Below are 26560 nucleotides of genomic sequence, written 5' to 3'. Positions count from 1 at the left end.
CCTATGAAAAGGCACCATGTGGCAATGCTAACCAATCAAAAATCTCCAGCATGCATTTGGCCATCCTTAGCATGTATTTTTTTCATGTGGCTTTAGCACCTTTTAGGATAATACTGTGTAGTCCACAGGACTGAATGCCTCAAATTATTTACAGTGATTGCCCTTTAAGAGCCTCTGTCCTCCTGAGGCTCCTTTGCAGACATCTCTCAGGCTGCACTGTGATAATCCCCCCAAACAACACCACTCATTAGAATCTCTCGCTCTGCATTGCTCTCTCTCGCTGACTTGTGGCACTGCAGGGACAGAAGCAGAAGAGGAGTGAACATTATAAAGCACCAGCCCCTCGTTACTACTGTCGAAGGCACTTGGAATGCAAGCTCTTTGTGGTCTGGACTGTCTGTACAGCACGTTGCAGAATGGAGCTGAAGTCTTTAGACACTACTGCAATACAAAGAAGGAATCCCCCGAAATACAGAATCCTTGTCTGGAGGAGTTTACAAGCTCCGAAAAAGGCAGAGATAGCAGGAGATGCAATGGGTTAGCTTAGAGCTTTGTGCATGTTGAAACCCAAAGCTGAGACGGTGTTGCATTAAAGGGGGTTAGTCCTTCGGGCCATGTAGAGGCAGTGGGTTGTCAACAGGGATCTGCAAAGACAATGTTCAGTCCAAAAGCACCCGGAGAGGTAGAGCGTTTTAGTGCAAATGCTGCAGCAGGAGCTGGTTAGAAAAGGAAAAGCCATTTTGTGAAAATGTCAGTGTTGTTCTCATTTTTCACAAAACAGGGCAATTGTGTCATTTGTTGTGCTTTTAATAAAAAAAAGTCGCTGTCCAATAACTGCAGAAAAAGGAAAGAGGATTTCAGCCATTTCTGGAAGGAAAAAAAAAAGCCAACAAAGAGTGAGGGGAGACAAGAAGGGGGTGGGGGAAAGAGAGAAAGAAAAGCAAGAAAAAAGGAACGGATGGAGGGGAGGGAAAAAGAGAGAGAGAGAGAGAGAGAGAGAGACACACACACACACACAATCTGCCCTTTCCCCCAAACAATGAAATTAATTTTCATTGGTTTCTAGGTTTTGTCAAAAAATTTCCGCTTTGAAAAAAGGCCCCTTTTTGGGGAATTAAAAACAATCAAAGTAAACATGGTTTGAAATTTGCATTGATCCTTTAGGTGAGTTTCTGCGTTGAGCCCTCTCCTGCAGCGTTTGGATTCCCTCTGGCGCACACATCTGGCTGGCTGCAGATGAAGCGTCTCTCCGAGTAGCACTGGGAGCAGCTGACACCAGGATTGTTCAGGTAGGCACAAGACCCGTCCCCTCCGATCTGAAACCTGCCAAGAATGGGGATTGGAAATGAAGCCAGCTGCCACAAAGGGCACCGCAAACACCCACGGGACGCCACACAACTTGCGGTGTTTGAGCCTTTCAATGCATGGGGTCTTTTCAATTCACCCATGGCAGCACGCCTGCCTCTTGCTTTGTGTTCCCCTTTCCTTGTTCTTCTGATGCCCTCCTCTTCCGACCCCCTCAAACCACCCTATATCTTGTCCTCTGCCACTCCTAGCTACAAGCCAGACTTCCCAGATTTGCTATGCAAAGTTCCACCTCCAGGAAGCAAACTGCCTTGCCCTGTGTAGTGGACTCACTCCCCACTGTGATGAGTGTCATCAGCATGTGTGGAGCTAAGGGGTAGATCCCTGTCTGTAAAGTCAAGAGAAAGAAAAGGACGCACCACGTATTGAATTCAGTCCCGTTGGTCCATTTCCAGGGTTGGCCAGGGGAGTCCCTCCATGAGCCGATCCAGTAGAGGGGGGGCTCTTTACAGCGCAGCATGAACTCCTAGAGAAAGCAACACAAAATGTAAAAAGCTCAAGTTAGTTTTGCAAGAGACGTTTTCATAGATTCTAAATCCCGAAGAGACCGTGGTGATCGTCTAGTCTGGCCTGCGTAATACAGGCCACAGAACTGCCTCCATGTGATTCCTGTTTGAACTAGAAAAACATCCAATCTTCATTTAACGCCTGCCAGTGATGGAGACTCCACCCTGACCCTGGGTTTTAACAGGGAGGGTAATTAACCACTGGAACTTACTAGAGACATGGCGGATGCTTCATCACGGTGGGTCTTTAAATCAAGACTGGATGTTTCTTTCTAAAAAGATTTGTTCTCTAATTCAACCTCAAGTTACGGGCTGGATGCGGGAATCATTGGATGGGGTTCCCCAGCCTGGGTTTACAGCCGATCAAACTAGAGGTCATCATGGTCCCTTCTGGCCTTACCATTTATGAAAGACTAGATAGCACGAACACACCCTCTTTGCCATCCGAGACCTCATTCTCTGAGCCCTGTCCTTCTTCTCTGGGGGGTCTCTACCATCTGCCTTTGATTCGCCAGGGGCTGCTCCCTGGCTCTATAACTCAAACATGTTTTATTAGAGTGATCACCTGGCCCAACTCTAAGCAGGAGGAAATTTCAGCCTATCAAAGAAGTTTATTTGGTGGTACTTGTTTGGAGTGGGGTAGCTAAAAAGAGGGCAAAACAGGGCTTTGACTATAACCATAACTAAGGAAATAGCCACCATGCACTTAGATTGTAAGCTTTGTGGGGTAGGGACCGTGTGTTTGCTGTGTGTATGAAGAGTAGCTAGCACAATGGGGCCCTGTAGTAGGGCGGACTGCCCCACTCCCTGACAGTGTGCACTGCGGCAGGCTAGGGCACCTGTGCAGACAGGGAACCAATTAGGGAAGGGCTTATTGTGAGCCAATCAGGGCCCAGAGTGGAGGGAGCCAATCAGGGCTGGGCTCAGCCCTATAAAGAGGGCTGCCCAGGAAGGGAGCAGTCAGTCTGTTCCAGGCCTTCCAGAGGGGAAGGTCAGTCTCCAAAGGTGGAGACTAGCACTGTGGACAGTGCAGTGCTGGCCAGGCTCCGGGAGCAAAAGGGAGCTCTAGCCCGTAGCCTGCAGGCCTGGAAGGGAAGGGCCTAGCAAGTGCAAGGGGCCATAGGGGAAGCAGCCCAGAGAAGCAAACAGACGAGGTGAGAGAAGGAAGACAGCGAGGCTGCTGCCAGAGGGTCCCTGGGCCAGGACCCAGAGTAGAGGGCAGGCCTGGGTTCCCTCCTTGCAGTACTCCCAGCCATTGGCCGTAGAGAGCTGCCATCATAGACTACACCAGATCCCTGACAAGAGGGATTAGACTTTGGGGTGTATGGTTGGACATGGTGGCTAGGCTGTAGAGAGACTGCTGATCAACAACCACCCCCCCTGCCCGAAGCAGGTGTGGTTGGACTAAGGGGCACTGCTGGAGGACAGTGGTCCAGAAGAGGACGCCGCGAGTTGAGAGCAACGTGGGTCCACATGCCAACCGAGAGCGAGATGATGGACGGGACACCACCAGGAGGGGGCGCTTCAGAGCTAATTCCCAGAGACAACTAGGAGGAGGTGCCAGGTGGAGAGTCCCAACTCTGTTACAGGCCCTGATCCCTTATTGGGGTCTCAAGATACTACTGTGGTACAAATAATAAATCATTGTAGATTCGGAGAGATATCAGGCTGCAAGGGACCTTGAGAGCCTTCTAGTCCAGCCCCCTGCGCTGAGGCAGGGCCAAGTAAACAGAGACCGTCCCTGACGGGTGTTTGTCCAACCTGTTCTGAAAAACCTCCAGTGACGGGGATTCTACAACCTCCCCTGGAAGCCTGTTCCAGAGCTGACCTACTCTCAGAGTTAGAAAGTTTTTCCTAATGTCTAAGCTGAACCTCCCGTGTTGCAGATTGAGCCCATTACGACTTGTCCTGCCTTCAGTGGCCATGGAGACCAATTGATTTATAAGAGTAGAGGTATGAAGTCACTAGCCAAGCTCCATAACCTACCGTGGTCTGTAGGGAGACTTGCTGGTGTTCTGCAGACAGCTAGCTGGCCACGCTGAAGAACCTGGCAGACTGGAGAATGAAGGGAGGGGGAGCAGGAGCCGGCTTCCCTGGGAGTGGGAGGGGACATGTTGACCAGACACTTTCTGTTAATCATTTCTGTAGAGTATGTCACCGCTTGAGAACCACCCCCCCGACAGGGCACAACATTTCCAGAAGTGGGATCAATTTCCTACCACAGCCGTTTAGTCTGACCTCAAACCCAGGATTCTCCTTGATCTAGTAGGGAGGGGCTGTGGCACAGCAAATCCTATCGGTGTCCTGAGTCACAATTGGGACAAATGTCTCTCTTACCAGGTCTTGCTGGGAGTCAATCACCGCCAAGGAGGCACCCAGGGAAGAGCAGTTATTCTGGCTAGCGCTCCAGCTCCCTTCACTCCCTGAGAAGTAATAGCATTTTCCTTGGTACCCGACCCAGCCATCAGGACATGCAGCAGTGACATGGGGCGGACAGTGGGACATCTTCTTGGCTGAAAACAAGCAGGTAACAGTGTTGAGAGATCGACAGCATCCCTGCTTGGGACCTAGAGGGAGGAGTTTGGAAGCAGCTACAGGAATTCAGTCTCTGAGCACATGGCAGTACAAGCTGGAGCTCAGGCGAATAAAAACGGAGCCTCAAGTTATTACCCACAATGCACTGCTGGGAGCACCCACTGTCTCTGAGTGGCAATGAGAGAGGGAATAAGCCACTCCCTGATACAAGGGAAGAGAGAATTCCCTGCTCTGTGGCACTAAAACCCTGCAGATACAGGTTTCACAGTCTCAGGACGGCTGTAATTTACCCTCTGCTCCTGTGACCTCCTATGAGCCCAGAGAAGCAGAGAACAGCCGTAACGTGCTACCCTCTAGCTAAGCCCCGATCCATCCCCTATGCTGCAGGCTGGGAGCAGGGCCCTTCCGCCAGCTCCAGCCCAACTGGGAAACCCCCTGCATGGGGGATGTATTCCCAGGGGGCTATATCCTGCCTTGTTAAGCCCCCTTTATGCTGCCAAAGTGGCACACAAGGTGCTGAGTGGGACTGAGAATCAGCGTCAGTGACTGGGTTAGCCAGGTCTCCACTCACCCACCAGCCAGATGATGGCAGCAACCAAAGCTGTGATAACGACAGTAACGGTGATTGGGATCCATTTATCTTTAATGCACTTTAGGCTGAAATCTGAAAAACAACAGGAACACGGAGGGTGATGATCAGCATGGAGAGCGAACGCACCCACCGTTAACGCTGCTGTCACCTGAGGGCGGCAATGGTTTGCTAAGGGCCTCTTGTGGCCAGAGGATGCATCTTGCCATTTACGTGTTCCTGCACAGACTGACTAGTCTTATGCTCCAGCGTCACTTCTTTTTAAAGGCTCATTTATCGTTTTAGCAATCCTCTGAGACTCCATCCCCTGCAAAATTCCTCCCGCAGACAAAGCATAGAATGCACTTTCTTTGGGGTCCAGTCCATGTTTCCCTGTGTGTTTGCCCAGCTTCCAGCACCAAGGGGCTGGATACTTATTAAAGAAATGATATTAATTGTGAATTAAGAGTGCCACGTCCCCACTCCTCTGTCTACCTCCCAACACTTCCTGCCCAGCCGCCACCAAACAGCTGTTTGGCAGCATTAGCATGCTCCAGAAGGGAGGAGGAGGCGGGACCAGAGCAGGGATTTGGGGAAGGAGTTGGAATATTGGCAGGGAGGGGGTGGAATTGGGGCAGGGACTTTGAGGAAGAGGTTGGAATGGGGGTGGGCTAGGGGCAGAGAGGGGGTTGAGCACCCATGGGGAAGTTGGCACCTGTTCCCTTCACCTATGGAGCAGTTTCTTTCTTTCCCGAGCCCACATGGCTGCAGGGAGGGGTGGGGCAGTATGAAGTTAAAGTATGATGCCCCCAAATTTGGTTTCCCCTGCAGAGTTCTGGATTCGGGGGTGATGGGAAACCCAAAGTCACCATGTAAACTTTCCCAATGCAAACTAAACCGATACATACCTGGTTTTCAACCAAAAAGAGAGCATCTACATAAGGGTTTGCACTGGTCTAACTAAAATGAGTTTTCAACCATGCCGTTAGTTTAGCCAGGGCAATTTTTTTCAATACACCAAGCCTCCTTTGTCCACCATAAGGAAACCCCAATATTTTTCTCCTCCACAAGCCACACTAAAGGATCCAGGACAAAAATAACTACTTACTATTGTGTCTTCTCTGATCTTCTGCTCTTCCCATGTCAATCAGCATCAAGTCTGCTCCTGGTAGGTAGAGGCAGGCCAAAGGCATGTTGACTGTGTCATGTTTCCCTTCCCCTCTAATCTGAGATGTATCACTCAGGGCAGGAAACAGAAGCTATGCAAGGCAACCAAGGCCCCACCCAACTCCTTCCCCATCTGTGTCTAATTCTTCCAGCCAAAGATTGTATCCATGGTCATTGCTTCCCTGCCCCTCTGCATATTCATGTGCCTCATGGTCCCCACATCTCCTCTTACTTGCTCAGGTGGTGACAACCCAGCCTTCGCCAGTGGGAAGGCTCCAAGGGCCAGGAGAGAGAAACACAGCAGTACAGCAAGTATGAGGTCCCCTCTAATGGTTGGTCCACATAGAGGATAACTGCCCACCACTGGTAATAAAAATGTAATAATTGGAGATATACCAGTCTCCTAGAACTGGAAGGGACCTTGAGAGGTCATTGAGTCCAGCCCCCTGCCTTCACTAGCAGGACCAATTTTTGCCCCAGATCCCTAAGTGGCCCCCTCAAGGATTGAACTCACAACCCTGGGTTTAGCAGGCCAATGCTCAAACCACTGAGCTATCCCTCCCCCCTGCTGCCAGCTAATGGAGTCACTCCTGAAGCTTAAGTTATAGAGTGCCCTGCTTTTAGGCTCAGATCTGAAAGCCAATTAAAGTCAATTGAAAGACTCCTGCTGACTTCAGTGGGCTTTGATTTGGGCCCTTTACTTTGGAGAGCACGATACCATGTCCATGAGGCATGATTTTCATTGCAGAAACAATAGTGTCTCAATAACCTTAGAATTTTTTGAACATGTCATTATAGTGGGTAAATGTGAGTCAGTTGACATAGCTGATTTAGATGTGCAAAAGGCCTTTGACAAGGTTCTGCACAAGAGGTGACTGAAGAAGTTAAGTAATCATGTGGCAAGAGACAAAGTACTGTCATGGATCAAAGACTGGCTAGGAGTCTAGCAGAGAGTCAAGTTAAACGGTCAATTTTCCTAATGGGAAAAGGTTAGCAGCAGCTAACCTTTAAAGATTTTATACTGTGTTGTTAATATTCATTTACTAATGATCTGGAAAGGAGGGATGAGCAGTGAGGAGGCCAAAGTAGTCAGGAACAAAAGAGGACCAAGAACTTCAGAGAGACCTGAAATTCTTGGTGAATGGGCAACAGAGCTGGCAAAATTAATTAACTGTTGATCAATGAAAAGTGATGCACATTGCAGGGAAACATTTAAAAACTACTGTTTCACCATGCAGGGTTCTAAATGAATGGTCTGAACTCAGGAAAAGGGCCTGAATGTCATTGTAGACAGCTCAGAGTTCTGCTCAGTGTGCAACTGCGGTCAAAAAGATTAACAAGAGGTTGCCCATGAGGATGCATGCGCAGGATTAGATTCACAAAACAGACGGAGGTGGTCATACACCGTTATCCCTGTGGTTAGAGCAGCTCCTGGGAGACAGTCGGGCTGTGGGGTGTCCTAGGGCAGGAACCTCCCAATCTCTCCTGCTGACGCCACATAAAGTACTCCGCTCTTCACTGGGCCAGAGAGCACGTGAGACTGTCCCAGCCACCGGGCTATGGAACCAGTCACCGAGGAGGGAGAAATCCCTGCTCCATCCCCTGTGAACGTCCTCCCCATAGAACTTTTAGTCCAGTGGTTATGACAGCATCTACCCCACCCCACACACACACTATTTTGTGAATGGCACCTGAGTCAAGGGGGAAAATGGCCAAACTATTCAGTGAAATGGTGTCAAACCTGCAAATTGTTTCAGGTCAACGGGTAGTGATCAATGGTTCCAGGTCTAGTTGGCAGCCGGTGGAGTGGAGTGCCCCAAGGGTCGGTGCTGGGGCCAGTTTTGTTCAATATCTTCATTAACGATCTGGAGGATGGTGTGGACTGCACCCTTAGCAAGTTTGCAGATGACACTAAACTGGGAGGAGTGGTTGATACGCTGGAGGGTAGGGATAGGATACAGAGGGACCTAGACAAATTGGAGGATTGGGCCAAAAGAAACCTGATGAGGTTCAACAAGGACAAGTGCAGAGTCCTGCACTTAAGACGGAAGAATCCCATGCACTGCTACAGACTAGGGACCGAATGGCTGGGCAGCAGTTCTGCAGAAAAAGGACCTAGGGGTTACGGTGGACGAAAAGCTGAATATGAGTCAATAGTGTGCCCCTGTTGCCAAGAAGGCTAATGGCATTTTGGGTTGTATAAGTAGGGGCATTTCCAGCAGACCGAGGGATATGATCATTCCCCTCTACTCAGCACTGGTGAGGCCTCATTTGGAGTACTGTGTCCAGTTTTGGGCCCCACACTACAAGAAGGATGTGGATAAATTGGAGAGAGTCCAGCGGAGGGCAACAAAAATGATTAGGGGGCTGGAGCACATGACTTATGAGGAGAGGCTGAGGGAACTGGGATTGTTTAGCCTGCAGAAGAGAAGAATGAGGGGGGATTTGATAGCTGCTTTCAACTACCTGAAAGGGGGTTCCAAAGAGGATGGATCTAGACTGTTCTCAGTGGTAGAAGGACAAGAGGACAAGATTAGGGAGGTAACCAGAGCCAGAGGAAATGCTTGCCCTAAGACAAGCAAAAGGGACAGTAAGCTAAAAGAGAGTGTGTCGGAGCGAGCTATGATAAGAGGGAGAACCCCCAGGGAACTATTTGTTAACAACAAGAAAACAATGGCGAGAGAAGTCAGGAGTGTAAATATGAGGTAAAGAGTAAAGTCAAACATAGGGTGTGGGTAGCGCTTGCTGTACAGGGATTGGTTTCTGCAAAGGAACCAAGCCAATCCCAAAATGTGAAGCGATGGATCATGAATGCAATGTAATGTACAAAGGAAGAGGTTGGCGGCATAACTTGGGTGGGATGTGTGGTATGACCTATACCCACCCCCTACACTTGAGTCTGATCGACTCTGGGCTGATCACTCAGGTGTCTGATTTGGCAAATAACAAAGCTACGCTGAGTTGTTCTTGGGGAGCTGAGGGGAAGAGGTCTCAGGGAAACCCAACATAACTAAACAGAGGAGAGCCCTGTGTGGTGCCCTGAGTGGTGTGCTGCAGTTTAGCTTAACACCTGCGCTCCATGATCTTCGGTCCAAGCATCTGGCATTTAGAAGCAGCAATGGGTGGGTGTGAGAGCAGATGTACACAGAGTGACTGTTGTGGTCCTGGTGTGCTGGGAGCAGGGGAGGAACTGCAGATGGTCTCTTAGCAGCCGCATGGAGAGCATGCTGGGGGAAGCAAACAAAGGACTCTTTAAAGCAGAGAAGCAAAGTGCATTGGCCTATACAGAGCACGGCTCACATGTCATGTGTCTGGCATGGAGCTTGCAGCAGGGGGTTACCTTGATCCTCAGGAGGAACAGAGTAGGGGGCAGTGCAGAGAGGGACACACACACAGAGCTGGCTTGAATTCCTGAGTCTCTCTTGTGTCACAGGTGTAGATAGATCTCTCATGAAACCTAGTCCTCTTTCTTCCATTATGAGATCTTCCTGCAATATGCACTTAGGGAGAACACACACATAAGAGGGGGTGCAAAAGGCACACAAAAAACCACACAATTCAAAGCGGGAGGACTCACACATACTTGGAATCAGAGAGGACACAGTGGTGGGGAACACAGAGGGCAGTGGAGGGAAGAGAGACATTTGGGGGGAGCAGATGAGGATGCTGGGGGAAAAAAAAAAAACCACACACACGTCAAGGATACAAACTGGGACAACACAGACATACATTTGTGGACACAAACACATGCACACACGCCCCTCCGCACCCACTTGGAAGCAGAGAATGCTCTGCAATGGAATCTATTTTCCAGGCTCCTGAAAGAACCTTTTATCCCCAGCTAGCTTTCCTCCCAGAGCCACTCATGCAGTATAAATAGGATTAGATTTTTATCTGCCACTGTCAATAAACGTCAATTTTTTCACATGTGCACAAACTCACGACAAAATATTTCCAGGCACAATTATTGAGCTTCACAGACAGGCAGAGTAAGGAAAATGCTGCTTGAGAACTGAGTAGGGTTTGTTTGACGTTTGTTTCCCTTGTATGTTTTGACATGAGATGTTGAAGTTTGTGTTTTAAAGGTTATAAAGCTTTAATTGTTTAAATCTCAACATCTGTCATTATCTGACACACTCCCCAATTAATTTCCCACAACTGTGAGCGTTTAAACAAACATTTTAAAAAGGCCTAGAATCCATAATTTTGGACAGCTGTGAACATTTAAAATTGATAAAAATCTTTTTTAAAAAAGCTTAAAAACAATCAGTATTATCTGTCAAAATTATGAAAATCATCATCAACATCTGCCAAGCCTAGTCATAAACACAAGTCATTTAAAGTCCCCTAGGAAACAAATCCCCACTAGCCCAAACTTAGGCTGTTACCCACCTACTGTGGTTCTGCCAGCCCAGATCCAGCACTCAGTGACCTTAACAGAAACAGGGGGGTAGGGATCAGGTTCTGGTATGTCCACACTGCACTGTGAGCCCAGGGTTCAAACTCAGGCTCCAGGCTAACCCCTCTTCCATCAACATACAAATCGCACTGACCCAGGGTTCCACTGGGGTAAAAGGCCTGAACCTGAATCAAGCCAGGACCCAGGGTTCAAGCACTATTGCTTTGCTGTGTAGATGCAGCCCCACTGAACTCTGGGAGTCCGCCAATAGTATCCCACAATCCCACAGGCTGTTCTTTGTCCTCTGAACAGTCAAGTTTTCCCACACTGCACCACCACCAAAGGGCTAGAGCAGCCTCATCCTGTCAGGGCGCTAGAAAGTCTGGGATATGGGTGGTTGGACTCGGGCCTGCACAGTGCATTGCAGACACTGGAGCCCTGGGGTGGGACCCAGGGTTGAACAATTGCTAACCCGGGTTACAAACAAGTGTAGACGCTCACATCCTAGGTCAGTGGTTCCCAAACTTTAACTGACCAGCCCCTTTCACTAAAATGTCAAGTCTCTTAAATCCCCTCCTAAAAATGAGTATTTCAGGGATTCTCCTTTGCCTGAGTATAAAATATAAAAGCAGTGATCTGGGAAATACAAAATTTGTTCTTATAACATGCTTATTACACACTATTTATCATTACAGTATTTTTATTACATTATGAAAACGGCAACATTCTTCCCAGATCTCACTTTCATAGCTTATGTCACTTTGATTAAGCCTGTTCTAAGACAAGGCTCCTAGGTTTCACCAAGGAGTATCAGGCCTTGGCTACACTTACAAATTTGCAGCGCTGCAGCAGGGTGTGAAGACACACCCTCTCCAGCGCTGCAAATTGCAGCGCTGCAAAGCGCCAGTGTGGTCAAAGCCACAGCGCTGGGAGCCGCGCCTCCCAGCACTGGACGTTATTCCCCACACGGAGGTGGAGTACGGACAGCGCTGGGAGAGCTCTCCCCCAGCGCTGGCGCTTTGACTACACTTAGCGCTTCAAAGCGCTGCCGCGGCAACGCTTTGAAGTGCAAGTGTAGCCAAAGCCTCAGATGTGAAACAGCAGGAAGGTATATTAAGAAGCCAACTCACAGAGTTCTTCTTACACAAACATTCAGGACTTGAGCAGTCCAGGCAAACAACACACGTTACAACAAAGCTTAAACTTGTTCTTCTTAATAATTTTACAAACAGCACTAGCTGCCTATTTAATTTCAAGAACAGCAAAAAATATCCACCTCCCTTTTCATTTCTTCTAAGGAGTCTTGACATTTAAATCTCCTCAGTTTGATAGAGACGCTCGCTTTGATCTGCTTAGCTCTTGGAAGTCCAGGGGCTCCAGGCTGCCGGCCCTGTGCTGCCCAGGGTCCCTAGGGACAGCTCTGTCCACCATTAGGGTATCCTCCCCCACCTCCCCCGAGAACCTCCTGTAACATGTCACAAACCCCAGTTTGGGAACCACTGTCCTAGGTTCACACACCCCGGGTCTGCTCACTTGAGTTCCACTAATCCTGGGCTTATGTTGCAGTGTAGATGTGCCCTTTCGTGCTACCCTCTATATCTTACCTCTCAGTCCCAACAAAGGATGGTGACAGCACTGATCTGCTGACAAGAAGGTCTTGGTTCAGTTCCCAGCAGTGACGTTACAGGCTCCTTGGGCTGGTCAGTTCATTTATCTGTCCTTCACTTACCAAACAGACCCGTGATAACGTTTGCTTGGTGAGGGAATATTTCATTCCTATTCGGGAAGCCCAGACTCTGCAGTGACGAACAGCAGACACCTCCTAAACGTCCCACACCTGGAATAGGAAATTCCACCCACCTTCAACTTGGCCGTTACCTCAAGAGGCAGGGCTGGAACAGCAGATTTGGAAGCGACATATGCCTGCATACCTTGGCTCTGATGACTCTACAGAGGATGAGCGGAAGGACCCCCTGCCGCCAAAGACCCAGAGCGGAAGAAGCTCCGGGGGCCCACGTTCCGCAAGAGTTTTCCAGGGTCCCCAGAACGAGTGAAGGACCCTGCTCCGGGGCCCCCGAAAAACTTTCGTGGGGGCCCCTCTGGGGCCTGGGGCAAATTGCCCACTTGCCCCCCCCCACCCCCAGGTGGACCTGAAAGAGTGAGCTGCAATAGGAGAACACCTATGAAATTGCAGTGTAAGAGCTACAAGATGATTATTTCACCTGCATTTTTATATGACTCTGAGCCAGGAGCAGATTCTGAAAACAGTGAAAAAGAAAAGGCTGCGCTGGCTCCTGGGAGTTCCCAGGAGTGTTGGTGTCACCAGGCATGGCCCAGTGTTGACAGAGGGGTGGAAAACAACAGTGCCAATGAAGGCTCCCTGTATCAGGCCTCTGCTTGCCTGAACCACTTCCATGTTTAGACTTTAATTAACCCCACAGGCCAGATGGAAAGAATGGAATGTGTGGCAACTAGTTATCAGTACCAGGAGGCAATTATACAGCCTGCTTGCACCTGGCTGAAGGGAGTGAAACAGAATGACCGGTCAAGAAAAGTTACTAACGAGATGGTGTATTTTCTGCCAAGTATGACTTAACCTGTTTAGAGTAATTGCTACTTTATAATGTATTTGCTGTATGGGAACTAAAAAGGAGGGAGAAGAGGGGAAGGGGAGCTGGGCAGTGGGGGTAATAAAGACGCTTAGTTGAAATCATGTATAAGAGAGAGAGCTGCTTGTATGGAGTGTGCTTGATTTGAGACTTGTTTGTCTCCAAGTGCCGTGCTTTGAGATCTCAAATAAACCTTTTTTTTTGCTTCTCCACCCTGGTGTGTCTATTGGAGCGAGGCACTCCGGGCAACGAACCACTGTTGCTGTCGCCTCGTGCCTCTGTGCCGGCAACAGGAGGGTTCTGTTTATTCACCTCCTGGTTTTTCGGCCTTTTGGATTCATCTTTTCTCACTGGCCACAAGGCCTAGAAACGGACCAGAAGGTGAATAAACAGCCGGGGTTCACTGCACGTCTCACCCCTCCTGGCCTCCTCAAGCCCAGCCTCTCCATTCTCAGGCCTCCGGCCTGGGGCCCTGCTGCAGGGTGACAGCTGCTGGTCTGGCTGACGCCGCAGGGACTGAGCCCAGATCTCCAGCGCTACCAGCATGAACTGCTCCAGTGTGAGCTGAGCTGGGCTCAAACAACCCAGAGCCTCTGTGCGTTGGATGCAGAGGAACAGCCTGCAACACACAGTGCAGGATGGGCAGCTTGTTCCCATCCAGCCCTGGAAAAGGGATTTCTGGGGGATTCCCAAAGCAGGGGGGCCTTGACCCCTCCCCCTCCAGCCCCTTTGCACCCCGACTCAGGCCCTCACTTTGCAAACAGACATTGGACTCCTCTTCCCACCCTGCTCCCCTCTGCTCCCCCACCCGGCCCCATCCCACCCCGCTCCCTTAGCCCGGACCCACCCTGCCTGCTGCAAACCAGACCCCTTCTGCTGTCTGCCTTCCCCATGGAATGAGCCACCCCCGTCCTTCCCCCAGCAAGCCTGGATCTCCCCTCCTGCCCCACCCCTCAAATCCAGGGGCCTCCCTCCCCCCATTCCCAGATCCACCCACCCCATGTTCCCAAAACAAGGGAGCCTCCTTCCCGCCATGCTGAGAGCCCCCCACCCTTCCCCAGCCCATCCGAGCAGAGCAGGGGGAGGCTGCTAGCTGGGTGGGCTGGTTATGGCTGCGGCTCTCCCTGCATGAGGCCCCCATAGGAAGGGAGGTGATCCAGCAAACCCACAATCTCCCATCTGTTCTGTGCGGCCGCCCAGCTCCCATCCGCCCACAGGTGCCCCGGCCCTGCCTTCATTCGGGAACCTCCCCCCCGTCCCTTTCCCCTGGGATGGAGGGTGTGGCCCAGCGCAGGTACATCCAGGCAGCTGGATGGAGACAAGCAGGCCCCAGGCTAATGGAAATCACCCTGCGTCCTTGTGACAGCCCCTCCCTCCTCGCTGCCCCCAGCAAAACAGACACACACACATCGCCCTGCACCCCCACAGGGGGTCCCACACTTCCCAGCCTGTGCAGGCCAAGCTCCCTGCACTCACCGTAGGCTACCTGCATCCACCCATCCCACCCCACCCCCACAGCTCCCATCCTTTATTGTAGGGACTCCAAGCAACTCCCCCCACTATGCCAGGGGCTCTGTGTGCCCCCAAATTCCTCCCTCCCCAGATACAAGGATCCCCCTTTCTGCCCCCATGCCAGGGCCTCTGTGCTCCCTCTCTCACCACACACCAGCCCCGCACAATGTCCCATCCCCCCGAGGGCTCTGTACCCCCTCTCCCCACACACACACTCGTTTCTTTACCTCTGATCGATCAGTCACTCAAGGTGCCAACCTGCCAAGCTCCCCGGGGACAGGCCAGAGCTGAGCTGGGGGGTGACGCTGGAAGGTGCTGCCAGCACCCGGCTCTTTGCTCCCCAGCCCAACCCCGCCCTCCTGCAGCCGATCAGCTGCAGCTCCCCAGAGTCAGCCTGACCCAGAGAAACGCCCCCGAGCCGAGCGCTGCCCCCTGCTTGGCTGGGCCAATTCACCGCCCTGAACGCGCCTCTTCTCCTCCCTCGATCCGCTCCCCCAGGGTCCAACCCCCAGTCCCCTCCCGGGTGTTTCCCCCGCACCCCGGGGGGCTTTAAAGGGGTTTTCCCTCGTCTGCCTCCAGCATCCACATCCCTTTAAGAAATCCACTAACCCCTCCCGCCCCCCACTTCCCCTGGACACAGGGCACCGCTTACCCCGATCCCGAGCAGCTGCAGCGAGTTAAATGCATTGGGTCTGTTCTAGGCAGTGAGCATCTGCAGGACCCAGAGATTGCCGCACTGCAGTATTTCGGCCCCTCCTGCCTTTTTTCTCCTGAGCCCGCCCACTCCTTCTCCCATTGGCTGTTCAGGATGCCGATCGGAGCCGTAATGGCGGGGGTGGGGGCAGCAGGAGAGAGGAATGGATAGAGTTGATGATTAACTATTATCTTCCTTGTCTCCGCTAGCCCTGCTGGGATGCTGCTAAGCACTGGAATGCATTGTCTAGGGAGGTTTCATTTTCCCTGGGAATTTATCAGTGTTTGTTACCACAGCCCAGAACTGGACACAATACTCCAGCTGAGGCCTGACCAGCGCAGAGTAGAGCGGAAGAATGACTTCTCGTGTCGTAGCCACAACACACCTGTTCATGCATCCCAGAATCACATTTGGTTTTTTTGCAACAGCATCAAACTGTTGGCTCATATTTAGCTTGTGGTCCACTATAACCCCTAGATCCCTTTCTGCCGTACTCCTTCCTAGACAGTCGCTTCCCATTCTGTATGTGTGAAAGATCAATGCTTTGAATTCCGTTCATCAATGCGGTTTGTTGCAGGACTAAAAGGGATCTCCAAAACACAAGGCCACCTCAGAGTCTAAGAAAACAACGTGTCTCTAATCCCCAAAACAACCTTTTCATTTGAACAAACAGTTACTGTTATAGATTTAGAACTATTGGCCTATAACTGTTTACATTTAATAATTGGGCCGCACCAGTTGTAGCGCCTACATTCAACTTCATCCTTTTCTCCTCTTTTTGTTGTTTTCAAACTTTTGAATACGCGTGTTCTGAACCGTATTCTGAGACAGACTTTCATTTTCTTCCCACTTTAGGGTGCCAGATCTCGAAACCGTTATCTGCTAACAGCTGGAAATGTGTCCGTGGTGGGCGTGAGATTCAGCAGTACGTTCAGAGCTTGCATTCATGCCGGTTTGTTTATTGTGTGTATCTTCTAGACTAATACGTGGCCTGACTTCAACAGGCAGCTTTGCATATACACCCAGACTAATGTATGATCACAATGCAGAGATTGCACACAGTGTATTGTATTTTCTTCATAAAACAAGTTATTTTTTACATATATGAATGATACAAAAGTAGGGTGAAAAAATAAGAAAAAAAATGAAAAATATTTTTTGTAAAACCCAGAAATTTTTGGTAAAAATCAGTTTAAACGGAACACGAAGGGGCTTAAGTGTGACTCTGAACATTGGGTTTCTATCCCTGACTCAGCCCCCTCCCTGCTGCGTGACCTTGGGCCCGTCTCTTCCCCTCCCCCATCTTGTCTATTTGGATAATAAACTCCCCTGGGCAGGGACTGTGCTGTGTCTTTTGCTCTTTGCACAACAAAATAGTGTGTAGCATCCACACAGGCACAGGGGAGTTCCCAGTCACCGTGTTTACTGACTACACACCCACGTGCCAGGCTCAGCTACACACGGTGCTGCTCCGGCTGCGTCTGGCTCAGGACACAGTGAGCACCACTAACTGAGTCACTCCAAGCCCTGGCTTTTTAGGTCACAGAAAAACCCACCCTCAAAAGGTAACAAAAGTTTTAGTTTTTATGCCAGCCCTGCACTGAGATCACCCTTCCCCCAGCCCCTCCCTGCTGGCAGAGTCTGAGAGCAGCTGGTTTACAGCTTCCTGTCCCAGAGCAGCTGTATGTACCTGAGCTGTTATTTAAATCATTCCCTCCCCACAGGTCACTGAGAGCCACAGGACAACAAACACCAGATCCGGCTGGTGTGTGTCAGTGTCTCTACATTGGAGTCAATGGGGCCAGATCGCCAACTGGGTGACCACACCTCCCTCCCAGAGAGGGCCGGCTTCAGGGTTTTTGCTGCCCCAAGCGGTGCAGGGGTGGGGGGGGGAAGCAATTGGCGACACTTTGGCCGCAGCTCCACTGCGCCGCTTTCTTCTTCGGTGACACTTTGGCGGCAGGCTCTTCCCTCTGAGAGGGACCGAGGGACTCGCTGCCGAATTGCTGCCGAAGAGCTGGACGTGCCACCCCTTCCCCTTGGCCGCCCCAAGCACCTGCTTCGTTCGCTGGTGCCTGGAGCTGGCCCTGATCCCAGACACCCAGCGGGTCTGAAGGAGAACTTAACCAGTTTTCCTCTGTCCAGGCTAGATTACTGGCTGGGATCAAGTGACTGCAGTGCATCTAGGCTGAGTTACATGTAATTTTACATAATTAGGCTGTGGAACTCATTGCCACAGGAAGATGTCGGGGCTAAGAACTTTGCAACATTCAAAAAGGATCGGACCCTTTTATGCATAAAAAGAGGCCCCAGAGTTACAATAGTTCATGCTAACGAATTCTTGCAGGGAACCTCCGGGTTCAGGACATAGCTCAGTCTAACTATTAGAGACCAAGGTCTGCCCTATTATGGGGGGCAGATTAACCCACATCTCCTGCTGCACTTACATTTGCCTTTGAAGCATCAGTTACCAGCCAAAGGCAAGATCTTATCTGATCCAGTCCAGCAATTCCTATAGGAACTGCCCCAAGTATAACAGGTGCTGCGACTTCTGCCTGATTCTGCAGACAGCCTGAAACAATCGCTCTGAGATATGAACTATTCTCCACTAAGCGAGATGATGCCTTAAATATTAATGTGGTGGGTTATGTCATTGCTCGTTAACGCCTGGGAACAAGGAGAGGGACAGTTAATGTTATGAAAATCCACATTAGCAATTCTTCTAGTGAGGAATGATGGACTAGCTGCGGGTGGGGGGCAGGCACGGAGCGTGTCTCAATTAAGATGCGGAGGCTTTTAACACCACTTGCTTTGGTTACAAAAGGGGGAACAATTAGTTTCATTTCCCTGACTGGGAACACGGGGAGTCAGGCTGGGTTTCGCACCAGTTTAAAAACGCACCTTGGGAAACCAGCACAACCCTGATCCCCGAACAAAGCCAAAGTCTCTGGATGTGCTGAGCAGTTTTGGCCATAGGCAGCCATGTTGTGAAAGGCTGGCTCAGCGCTTGAGGCGTTGCCATGGTACCTGGAAAATTTAGATTTAAGTCCTGACTCCGCCACAAACTCCTGGTGTGACCTTGGGCAAGTCATAAAATCTCTTCAGCTCAGGTAGCCCGAATCTATGGGGCAGGGACCGTCTCTCGCTGTGTGTCTGTCTGTGCAGCACTCAACACAATGGAACCCTGATCTCAGCATTCTCTGTCTCTATTTTTCTAGCACAATCTCCTCGTGCAGCTCTCTGAGCAGAGTGACGCAGCGAACTCTGCTGGCTACATCCTGTCCCTCCAGCTCAGATGGCGTCAAACCCATTCAGAGGAGAGGGCTGGGTTCATTGAACCATAGGGTTAGACGGGACCACAAGGGTCACCCACTCTAACCCTCTGCCAAGATGCAGGATTTGTTGTGTCTAATCCATCCAGGACAGATGGCTCCAGCCTCCTTTCGAAAACCTCCAGCAAAGGAGCTTCCACCACCTCCCGAGGCGTCTGTTCCATTGCCCTGCTGTTCTTCCAGTTAGGAAGTTTTTCCTGAGATTTAATCAAGACCTGCCATGGTGGTGTTTGAACCCATTGCCTCTTGTTCTGCCTCTGTGGCAAGACAGAGCAACTTTTCTCCATCGTTTTTATGGCAGCCTTTTGAGTATTTGAAGTCTGCTCTCAGATGCCCCCTTATATCGTCCTTTCCAAACTAAACATACCCAGTTCCGTCAGCCTTTGCTCAGAGGGCTGGTGTTCCATCCCTGGGGTCATGTTTGTCGCTCGTCTCTGGATCCCTTCCAGTTTCTCTACATCCTTTTGATACATCGGTGACCCAAACTGGACACAGTCCTCCAGCTGCCACTGTGCTGTCTTGGCCTGACCCCTTTCCCCCACCCCTTCTTACGGGACCTTCCCACTGTGTGGACCTACGCTCTGAGACCCCTGAGCATGGCCCTGAAGACACACACAGAGAGATTCTCTTACCTCAGGGCCCACTGAATCTTCCCCGCCAGGCATCCCACCAGTGGGAGGCTTTTAAACCCTGATTCCAACCTCTGACGCTTCCCAAAGTCCTTTGGCCTCTGAGCCCATCGCTCTCTGTCCTGCTTCCACTGGTGACATTGCAAATCACTTTAGCAATCCGCTGAGACTCCATCTCCTGCAAACTTCCTCCCGCAGACAAAGTATGGAACGCACTGAGTCAGGGTGGCAGCTAATTACAGAACCATGATAGAGACACCCCCATTCAATATACTGCCCTCTAGGACCCAATAACTGAGTCCCTGATACATGCAGCTCCTCCTCTCTTCTGCTCAGACTGCCTACTATCCCTCCCCACACAAACACACCTCATGCAGCCTGTTGGTTGCCACAATGAGCTGCTGTTGCTGGCGGTAGAAGGGAAGTAGCTGAGGTTGAAGACGGAGCTGATGCAGCATAGAGGGGTGGAATCATTTCACGGATAATTAACTTGCTTTTCCCAGCTGATCCTTGCAGGAAGTTGTGCAATTTTTGGCCACTTCAGCCCTAGGGCAAGGATGACTTTTTGCCACCACAATTTTCTGATGGAAATTTGGATTTTCAGATAATGAGGCTTTGGGTTTTTTTAAATGGAAAGGTTTTAGTTTCCCTGAAAAGCTTTGATTATTCAATAGAAACAGGCCTCAGCTAAATTTTATTGTATTTTATGTTTTTTGGTTTAAAGAAGTTTTTGGCCCCCAAAAAATAACGTTCAAGTAAAATCCAGTTTTCAGTTGCCAATCTGAAAACAAAACTTTTTTTTCCTGTGTTTCACAAAAAGTCAATTTTTCCCTTGAAAATTTTAATGAGAATTTTCCCCAGGACAGGAAAGATTTCCTGCTAGCTCTAACCACAAGCTAAAGGCAGTATGTGTAAGAATTAAATCAAATCATTTGATAGTTCTCAACACTGATTATTCTCACAATTCAGTCACAAGCATCCCAATATTTGGTGCTTTTCTAAAAGCCCCAGCTCCTGGATTCAAGTGATTACATAAGAATCTAAGCATCTGGGAGCCAGACCGGGCTGTGGAACAAAGTCCAGCAGGATCTAAGAGCTACCCAAGGCTCAGCACTGTAATCAGGATCACCCCACTCCCAAGCACTGCCCTCCTGCCATAAATGAGCCAGTTTCCCCCCACCCCCAAGCACATTCGTACAGGTATTATTCCCCCTCTTCCATCAGGTCACACAACTTCCGAATGTGAGCACCCAAAGCATCCCTGACTTCTGCTGCCCGGGTGCAACCAGCCCCCCGCAGTGGTAGCTGCACTTTCTGGCTGAGGGAATTAAGCCAGCATCCCCACGCTGTCACAGATCCATTCAGGGGGAAATGACTCATCTCTGGCTTCATACAGACTGTGACGAGCACAGCAAGCAAGTGATGCGGACAGCATTGACGACGCTGGCGCTGAAACAGGTCTGTCAACATCTCCACCAGGATTTTAATCTGCCAAAAGCACATCCAACAACCATTTGGCACTTGATGAGAGTGTAATAAAACCTCAGGGCCTCTGAAATCCAGGTACGGTTTCATAAACCAAGGCAGGGTCCCCCAGAACAACAGTGGGGACAGTAACACTACTTATGTCACTATCAGGGGCGGCTCTAGCCATTTCGCCGCCCCAAGCACGGCGGCATGCTGCGGGGGGGGGGCGCTGGCGCTCTGTTGGTCGCCGGTCCCGTGGCTCCGGTGGACCTCCCACAGATGTGCCTGTGGATGCTCCACCGAAGCCGCAGGACCAGCAGACCCTCCGCAGGGATGCCTGCGGGAGGTCCATCAGAGCCACCTGCCACCCTCCCGGCGACCGGTAGAGTGCCCCCCGTGGCATGCCGCCCCAAGCACGTGCTTGGCGTGCTGGGGCCTGGAGCCACCCCGGTCAATATCATTTGAGGAAATAGCATCCCAGCCTGTCCATGAACGTAGAGTCCCGAGCAATGAAAAACTCTGGCATCGTGGACTTTTCCTGCGCAGCCCAGACTGACAGTCATAAATTGGCCTCTGTGGTCCATGAGGGCCTGCAATGGGCACGTGAGTCCTGTCAATAGCACCACCAGTTGGAAACCCTATTCTCGCAAAGGTAGCAATTACCGCTGGAAAATCTTTAATGCCTGCCACCTTGGGGTAAACCACATGCCTGACTGCCTCAGTTACCTCCACCTCCACTCTACCCACAGTTGACTTTCCATCCCCAAACTGGTTGGCAGTGGACCTGGAGCAGCTTCCAGATAGCTATAGCAGCCCGCTTCTGGACTGACAAGGGGGACCTCAGTTGGGTCTCTTTACGCTGGAGGGTCAGGGTAAGCCGCTCACAAAGCTCCCAAAATGTTGCTTTGTTCATGCGAAAGTTCTGGACACACTGCTGGTCATCCCAGGTCTGCATGACAAAGTGTTCCCACCACTGCGCCAGAAATGCCAGTCTACACTGCGCCAGAAACACCAGTCTACATAGAGGGCATCAGTGGCCATGCGAATTATACTGAGCAACAGCTGCCAGTGTGAGTCTGCGATGCCAGGGTACTCCTCCTCCTCTGCCGCCTCCTACAGATCCACTGCGAAATCCCTAAAGGTAGTGCCCCGGATGGGTATACAGGCCCCTAAGATACACCCCATGGCTGGTGCTGTAAAAGTGACGTCTAGTTAACTCCATAAACCATCACAGCTGAAACCTGATTGTCTTCTACAGGCTTGTGTAACCTATGAAAAGGCACCATGTGGCAATGCTAACCAATCCAAAATCTCGAGCATGCATTTGGCCATCCTTAGCATGTATTTTTTTCATGTGGCTTTAGCACCTTTTAGGATAATACTGTGTAGTCCACAGGACTGAATGCCTCAAATTATTTACAGTGATTGCCCTTTAAGAGCCTCTGTCCTCCTGAGGCTCCTTTGCAGACATCTCTCAGGCTGCACTGTGATAATCCCCCCAAACACCACCACTCATTAGAATCTCTCGCTCTGCATTGCTCGCTCTCGCTGACCCTTGGCACTGCAGGGACAGAAGCAGAAGAGGAGTGAACATTATAAAGCACCAGCCCCTCGTTACTACTGTCGAAGGCACTTAGAATGCAAGCTCCTTGTGGTCTGGACTGTCTGTACAGCACGTTGCAGAATGGAGCTGAAGTCTTTAGACACTACTGCAATACAAAGAAGGAATCCCCCAAAATAAAGAATCCTTGTCTGGAGGAGTTTACAAGCTCCGAAAAAGGCAGAGATAGCAGGAGATGCAATGGGTTAGCTTAGAGCTTTGTGCATGTTGAAACCCAGAGCTGAGACGGTGTTGCATTAAAGGGGGTTAGTCCTTCGGGCCATGTAGAGGCAGTGGGTTGTCAACAGGGATCTGCAAAGACAATGTTCAGTCCAAAAGCACCCGGAGAGGTAGAGCATTTTAGTGCAAATGCTGCAGCAGGAGCTGGTTAGAAAAGGAAAAGCCATTTTGTGAAAATGTCAGTGGTGTTCTCATTTTTCACAAAACAGGGCAATTGTGTCATTTGTTGTGCTTTTAATAAAAAAAAGTCGCTGTCCAATAACTGCAGAAAAAGGAAATAGGATTTCAGCCATTTCTGGAAGGAAAAAAAACAAGCCAACAAAGAGTGAGGGGAGACAAGAAGGGGGTGGGGGAAAGAGAGAAAGAAAAGCAAGAAAAAAGGAACGGATGGAGGGGAGGGAAAAAGAGAGAGAGAGAGACACACACACACACACACACACACAATCTGCCCTTTCCCCCAAACAATGAAATTAATTTTCATTGGTTTCTAGGTTTTGTCAAAAAATTTCCGCTTTGAAAAAAGGCTCCTTTTTGGGGAATTAAAAACAATCAAGTAAACATGGTTTGAAATTTGCATTGATCCTTTAGGTGAGTTTCTGCGTTGAGCCCTCTCCTGCAGCGTTTGGATTCCCTCTGGCGCACACATCTGGCTGGCTGCAGATGAAGCGTCTCTCCAAGTAGCAGTGGGAGCAGCTGACACCAGGATTGTTCAGGTAGACACAAGACCCGTCCCCTCCGATCTGAAACCTGCCAAGAATGGGGATTGGAAATGAAGCCAGCTGCCACAAAGGGCACCGCAAACACCCACGGGACGCCACACAACTTGCGGTGTTTGAGCCTTTCAATGCATGGGGTCTTTTCAATTCACCCATGGCAGCACGCCTGCCTCTTCCTTTGTGTTCCCCTTTCCTTTTTCTTCTGATGCCCTCCTTTTCCGACCCCCTCAAACCACCCTATATCTTGTCCTCTGCCACTCCTAGCTACAAGCCAGACTTCCCAGATTTGCTATGCAAAGTTCCACCTCCAGGAAGCAAACTGCCCTGCCCTGTGTAGTGGACTCACTCCCCACTGTGATGAGTGTCATCAGCATGTGTGGAGCTAAGGGGTAGATCCCTGTCTGTAAAGTCAAGAGAAAGAAAAGGACGCACCACGTATTGAATTCAGTCCCGTTGGTCCATTTCCAGGGTTGGCCAGGGGAGTCCCTCCGCAGGCCGATCCAGTAGAGGGGGGGCTCTTTACAGCGCAGCATGAACTCCTAGAGAAAGCAACACAAAATGTAAAAAGCTCAAGTTAGTTTTGCAAGAGACGTTTTCATAGATTCTAAATCCCGAAGAGACCGTGGTGATCGTCTAGTCTGGCCTGCGTAATACAGGCCACAGAACTGCCTCCATGTGATTCCTGTTTGAACTAGAAAAACATCCAATCTTCATTTAACGCCTGCCAGTGATGGAGACTCCACCCTGACCCTGGGTTTTAACAGGGAGGGTAATTAACCACTGGAACTTACTAGAGACATGGCGGATGCTTCATCACGGTGGGTCTTTAAATCAAGACTGGATGTTTCTTTCTAAAAAGATTTGTTCTCTAATTCAACCTCAAGTTACAGGCTGGATGCGGGAATCATTGGATGGGGTTCCCCAGCCTGGGTTTACAGACGATCAAACTAGAGGTCATCATGGTCCCTTCTGGCCTTACCATTTATGAAAGACTAGATAGCACGAACACACCCTCTTTGCCATCCGAGACCTCATTCTCGGAGCCCTGTCCTCCTTCTCTGGGGGGTCTCTCCCATCTGCCTTTGATTCGCCAGGGGCTGCTCCCTGGCTCTATAACTCAAACATGTTTTATTAGAGTGATCACCTGGCCCAACTCTAAGCAGGAGGAAATTTCAGCCTATCAAAGAAGTTTATTTGGTGGTACTTGTTTGGAGTGGGGTAGCTAAAAAGAGGGCAAAACAGGGCTTTGACTATAACCATAACTAAGGAAATAGCCATCATGCACTTAGATTGTAAGCTTTGTGGGGTAGGGACCGTGTGTTTGCTGTGTGTATGAAGAGTAGCTAGCACAATGGGGCCCTGTAGTAGGGCGGACTGCCCCACTCCCTGACAGTGTGCACTGCGGCAGGCTAGGGCACCTGTGCAGACAGGGAACCAATTAGGGAAGGGCTTATTGTGAGCCAATCAGGGCCCAGAGTGGAGGGAGCCAATCAGGGCTGGGCTCAGCCCTATAAAGAGGGCTGCCCAGGAAGGGAGCAGTCAGTCTGTTCCAGGCCTTCCAGAGGGGAAGGTCAGTCTCCAAAGGTGGAGACTAGCACTGTGGACAGTGCAGTGCTGGCCAGGCTCCGGGAGCAAAAGGGAGCTCTAGCCCGTAGCCTGCCAGGCTGCAGGCCCTGAAGGGAAGGGCCTAGCAAGTGCAAGGGGCCATAGGGGAAGCAGCCCAGAGAAGCAAACAGACGAGGTGAGAGAAGGAAGACAGCGAGGCTGCTGCCAGAGGGTCCCTGGGCCAGGACCCAGAGTAGAGGGCGGGCCTGGGTTCCCTCCTTGCAGTACTCCCAGCCATTGGCCGTAGAGAGCTGCCATCATAGACTACACCAGATCCCTGACAAGAGGGATTAGACTTTGGGGTGTATGGTTGGACATGGTGGCTAGGCTGTAGAGAGACTGCTGATCAACAACCATCCCCCCTGCCCGAAGCAGGTGTGGTTGGACTAAGGGGCACTGCTGGAGGACAGTGGTCCAGAAGAGGACGCCGCGAGTTGAGAGCAACGTGGGTCCACATGCCAACCGAGAGCGAGATGATGGACGGGACACCACCAGGAGGGGGCGCTTCAGAGCTAATTCCCAGAGACAACTAGGAGGAGGTGCCAGGTGGAGAGTCCCAACTCTGTTACAGGCCCTGATCCCTTATTGGGGTCTCAAGATACTACTGTGGTACAAATAATAAATCATTGTAGATTCAGAGAGACATCAGGCTGCAAGGGACCTTGAGAGCCTTCTAGTCCAGCCCCCTGCGCTGAGGCAGGGCCAAGTAAACAGAGACCGTCCCTGACAGGTGTTTGTCCAACCTGTTCTGAAAAACCTCCAGTGACGGGGATTCTACAACCTCCCCTGGAAGCCTGTTCCAGAGCTGACCTACTCTCAGAGTTAGAAAGTTTTTCCTAATGTCTAAGCTGAACCTCCCGTGTTGCAGATTGAGCCCATTATGACTTGTCCTGCCTTCAGTGGCCATGGAGACCAATTGATTTATAAGAGTAGAGGTATGAAGTCACTAGCCAAGCTCCATAACCTACAGTGGTCTGTAGGGAGACTTGCTGGTGTTCTGCAGACAGCTAGCTGGCCACGGTAAAGAACCTGGCAGATTGGAGAACGAAGGGAGTGGGAGCTGGAGCCGGCTTCTCTGGGAGAGGGAGGGGACATGTTGACCAGACACTTTCTGTTAATCATTTCTGTAGAGTACGTCACCGCTTGAGAACCACCCCCCCGACAGGGCACAACATTTCCAGAAGTGGGATCAATTTCCTACCACAGCCGTTTAGTCTGACCTCAAACCCAGGATTCTCCTTGATCTAGTAGAGAGGGGCTCTGGCACAGCAAATCCTATCGGTGTCCTGAGTCACAATTGGGACAAATGTCTCTCGCTTACCAGGTCTTGCTGGGAGTCAATCACTGCCAAGGAGGCACCCAGGGAAGAGCAGTTATTCTGGCTAGCGCTCCAGCTCCCTTCACTCCCTGAGAAGTAATAGCATTTTCCTTGGTACCCGACCCAGCCATCAGGACATGCAGCAGTGACATGGGACGGACAGTGGGACATCTTCTTGGCTGAAAACAAGCAGGTAACAGTGTTGAGAGATCGACAGCATCCCTGCTTGGGACCTAGAGGGAGGAGTTTGGAAGCAGCTCCAGGAACTCAGTCTCTGAGCACATGGAAGTACAAGCTG

The 26560-nt window shown here is 50.5% G+C and overlaps 2 protein-coding genes across 3 annotated transcripts in view; both read right to left on the bottom strand.

The window, feature by feature from the left end:
* The window catches only part of LOC120392393 (C-type lectin domain family 2 member D-like), a 97109-nt gene extending 81763 nt beyond the window's left edge, over nt 1-15346 (bottom strand). The window contains exon 1 of one of the 2 annotated variants that reach the window (XM_039517116.1): nt 15314-15346. The gene's annotated coding sequence lies outside the window, so the exon portion shown is untranslated. Of the gene's footprint in view, nt 1-12144; nt 12173-15313 lie in introns of those variants that run through there. The other variant, XM_039517112.1, reaches the window with a different exon arrangement.
* LOC120392422 (C-type lectin domain family 2 member D-like) lies at nt 1134-26441 on the bottom strand. The gene is made up of 3 exons (XM_039517173.1): nt 26266-26441; nt 23772-23878; nt 1134-1323 (listed from the first exon to the last, which is right to left on the bottom strand). The coding sequence occupies exons 1-3, from the start codon at nt 26431-26433 to the stop codon at nt 1161-1163; spliced, it is 438 nt and encodes a 145-aa protein (XP_039373107.1). The 5' UTR covers nt 26434-26441; the 3' UTR covers nt 1134-1160.
* Between the last annotated feature and the right edge of the window lie 119 nt (nt 26442-26560).

The sequence above is a fragment of the Mauremys reevesii genome, unplaced genomic scaffold (assembly GCF_016161935.1).
Source record: "Mauremys reevesii isolate NIE-2019 unplaced genomic scaffold, ASM1616193v1 Contig1, whole genome shotgun sequence".
NCBI lineage: Eukaryota > Metazoa > Chordata > Testudines > Geoemydidae > Mauremys > Mauremys reevesii.
The sequence above is the reverse complement of the archived record's forward strand: the minus strand, read 5'-3'. Positions and strand labels throughout refer to the sequence as shown.